Source organism: Suncus etruscus, chromosome 15 (assembly GCF_024139225.1).
Source record: "Suncus etruscus isolate mSunEtr1 chromosome 15, mSunEtr1.pri.cur, whole genome shotgun sequence".
In the NCBI taxonomy this organism is placed as follows: domain Eukaryota; kingdom Metazoa; phylum Chordata; class Mammalia; order Eulipotyphla; family Soricidae; genus Suncus; species Suncus etruscus.
The window spans coordinates 56,204,027-56,207,042 of record NC_064862.1 but is presented as its reverse complement, the minus strand read 5'-3'; the positions used below and the strand labels follow the sequence as shown (position 1 = coordinate 56,207,042).

At 70.7% G+C, this 3,016-nt stretch overlaps 1 protein-coding gene across 1 annotated transcript; it reads left to right on the top strand.

Moving 5' to 3' along the window:
* Positions 1 to 815: 815 nt before the first annotated feature.
* Positions 816 to 2,498, top strand: ITPRIPL2 (ITPRIP like 2). The gene has a single exon (XM_049789152.1). The coding sequence runs from the start codon at positions 879 to 881 to the stop codon at positions 2,496 to 2,498; it is 1,620 nt and encodes a 539-aa protein (XP_049645109.1). The 5' UTR covers positions 816 to 878.
* Positions 2,499 to 3,016: the final 518 nt, after the last annotated feature.

Here is a 3,016-nt window from a genome sequence, read left to right as displayed (position 1 = left end):
ATGACAGACCAGGAATGCAGGTGCCACCCCAGTGGAGCTCGGGGCACTTTCAAGGCTACACCCAGTGGTGCCTGGGAGGGGGGGTGGTGCGGTTCCTTCTAGGCCTGCGCCCTAACTCCTAGACTCTCTCCGATCCGGAGGTGGCTCGCGGGTGGGTTCGCAGGGCTCTAGTCCAGCGGCTTCCGACTCCCGGAGTTGCCACGCCACCGCACTCGCCCCTCCGGGCCTGCAGGGGGGCGTGGAGCTGGGCCGGCCCCGCTCTCCTTTCCAAGTCCCAGTCGGACTTCCTCGGCTCTCTGCGCCGCAGCTCCCCGGACACGGCCACCGCCCCGGAACCCCAGCCGGCCCCGTCCACCTTCCGTGGCCCGGGGGAGGCCGGCTCCGAGCGCGTCGCCAAGTCCCTCCCGCCGCCTCGCCAAGCTGAAGGCGGAGGCCTGGAGGGGGCGGGCCGGGGCGGCTCCGCGCGCGCTCGGGACTCCGGCATTTCCTCCCCGCTAGCTGGCGCGGCTTCGCTTGGCCTCCCCTCGGAAGAGGAAACTCCCGGGGGCCCGAGTAACGGAACCGGGGCGGACGAAAGCGGGGCGGGGGGCGAGGCGGACGCCGGGAGCTGCTGGAGAGCGAGCGGCGCGCTGACCCCGCCAAGCGCCGGGCCGCCGAGGCTGGACGCCGTGCGCAGCGGGCGGCTGCTGGAAGGAAAACTTGGGCTGCGAGAAGAGGCCGGGCCGGAGGGCGGCTTCCCCCGGCCCGGAGAGGGGGAAGCCGCCGCCCGGGCGCCGGGCAGCCGGACCGCGGCGTGGCCGGGCCGCTGCGCGCATGCTGGACCGGGAGCGTCACCGGGACCGGGACCGGGACCTGCGCCCCGGACAGCTCGGCCGCCCATGCCCCGGGGGCCCGGCATGTCGGTGCACTACACCCTGAACCTGCGAGTCTTCTGGCCACTGCTGACCGGCCTGTGCACCGCCCTCGTGTGCCTCTACCATGTCCTGCGTGGAAGCGGCACCGCCGCCCGCGCCGAGGCCCCCGAGGGCGCGGACCTCGGCTTCCCGCTGCTCCGCGTGGCCGCGCTGCTCCTGTTGGGCTACGTCCTGCTGCGCAGTCGCCACGCTCTGCGGCAGCGCCTCCTGCCCGGCCCTTCCCGCGGCCTGGCGGGCCCGCCGGCCTTCTCCTCGCCCCGGCACGTCCCTGAGCCCGGCTTGGGCCTCCTGCTGGAGAGCTACTACGAGCACGAGGTGCGCCTGTCCCCGCATGTGCTGGGCCACAGCAAGGCGCACGTAAGCCGCATCGTGGGCGAGCTGGTGCGCGCGGGCCGCGCTCGGGGGCCGCCGGGCCTCGTCCCCGGGGGCGCGCTGGCGCTGGCCTTCCGCGGGGACTTCATCCAGGTGGGCAGCGCCTACGAGCAGCATAAGATCCGGAGGCCCGACGGCTTCGACGTGCTGGTGCCGCTCCGCCTCCCGCCGCTCGTGGCGCTGGAGCCGCGGAGCCTGGGCGCGGAGCCGGGGCTGGCCGCCTCCTTCCACGGCTGCTTCGTGTGCGCGCTCAAGCCGCCGCCCGGAGCCGCCGTGGCGCCGTGGCTCCGGGACTGCAGACCCTTCGCCGACGGCTTCTGCGTGGACGTGCGCGGGCAGCGGCATCTGGCCGCCCCCTTGGTGCTGCGCTGGTTCCAGGTGCATCTGCAGCGCTCCCTGGCCGCCGTGCGCTACAGCCTGGAAGGACGTTGCCGCGTCAGCCTGACCCCCGGCGGCCCGGAGCAGCCGCCCACCCTGCACATCCTGCCCTGCCGCACGGACTACGGCTGCTGCCGCCTCTCCATGGCCGTGCGCCTCATCCCCGCGGTCCACCTGGGCGACGGGGTCTTCCTGGTGGCGCCGCCGCCGCCCCCTGCGCCCGTGGGGCCCCTGGCGCAGGAGTTCCCGGGGGGCCTGCGCCCCGAGGCGCTGTGGGGCGTGAACACGGCGCGCCAGGAGCAGAAGCTGCTGAGCTGGCTGCAGGAGCGGGCGGCTCCAGGGGCCTGCTCGCTCAAGTGCCTGCAGCTGCTGAAAGCCCTGCGGGACCTGGGCGCCCGCGGGCTGGACGCGACGTCCGCCGCCCAGTGGGGCCGCATACTGTCCTCGTACGTGCTCAAGTCTGCGCTGCTGGCGGTGCTCTTGCGCGACGGGGCGCCCGGCTGGGACGAAGCGCCCCTGGAAGCGCGCATGGCACACTTGGTGCGCTTCCTGCGCGACTGCCTGCTGCGACGCCAGACGCTCTTCCACTGCGTCCTGGGCCCCAGCGGGGTGGCCGAGGTGGGGCCTCTCCCTAAGGTCCTGCGCGAGGCCGCCCCGGTCGACCTCCTGGCAGCCTTCGACGGGCGAGCCCGGGAAGTCGTGGCCGCGCAGCTGCTGTCCACGTGGCGAAGGCTGCCCCGGCTCCTGCGGGCCTACGGGGGTCCCCGCTACCTGGCCAGGTGCTCCCCGCCCCGCACTCAGCGCTCCCGGGGCTTCCCTAAGGAGGAGCCCTAAGCCTCCGACTTCCACCACCGTTGGGGATCATGGCAACAGGCTCGCCAAACAGCCGGCAGCTTGGAGAAGGTGTTGGATGGAAACTTCCGATGCCTTTTGTTATTTTTTGAATGTTACGCCAGGCTGTACCATCTCGTGAGGTGTCGTGGCTGCTTCGTGCTCTCCAAAACAGGGGTACAGGTGGGGGGCGTTGAGACTTGCCCCCAAGAATGGCTTTTTGAGCAATGGTACAGCAGAAACACTTGCCTGGAGAAAGTACCAGGAGGAAGCAAGTGTTAGATGTGGGGGAAAGTCCTTGGTGTTTTGAGAATCTGGCTGGGACCCGCGTGGGGAAGGTGAGGAGGGGACACACACATTTAAAAGAATGAATCATTTCCCACAGAGTCACTTGCTAGGTCTTGGGTTCCTGGTTGTCTTAAATATATATATATCAGAATCTGGGGCCGGAGCGATAGCACAGCAGATTGATTCCCCGGAACCTGCCAGGAGGGATTTCTGAGTGCAGAGTCAGAAGTAAC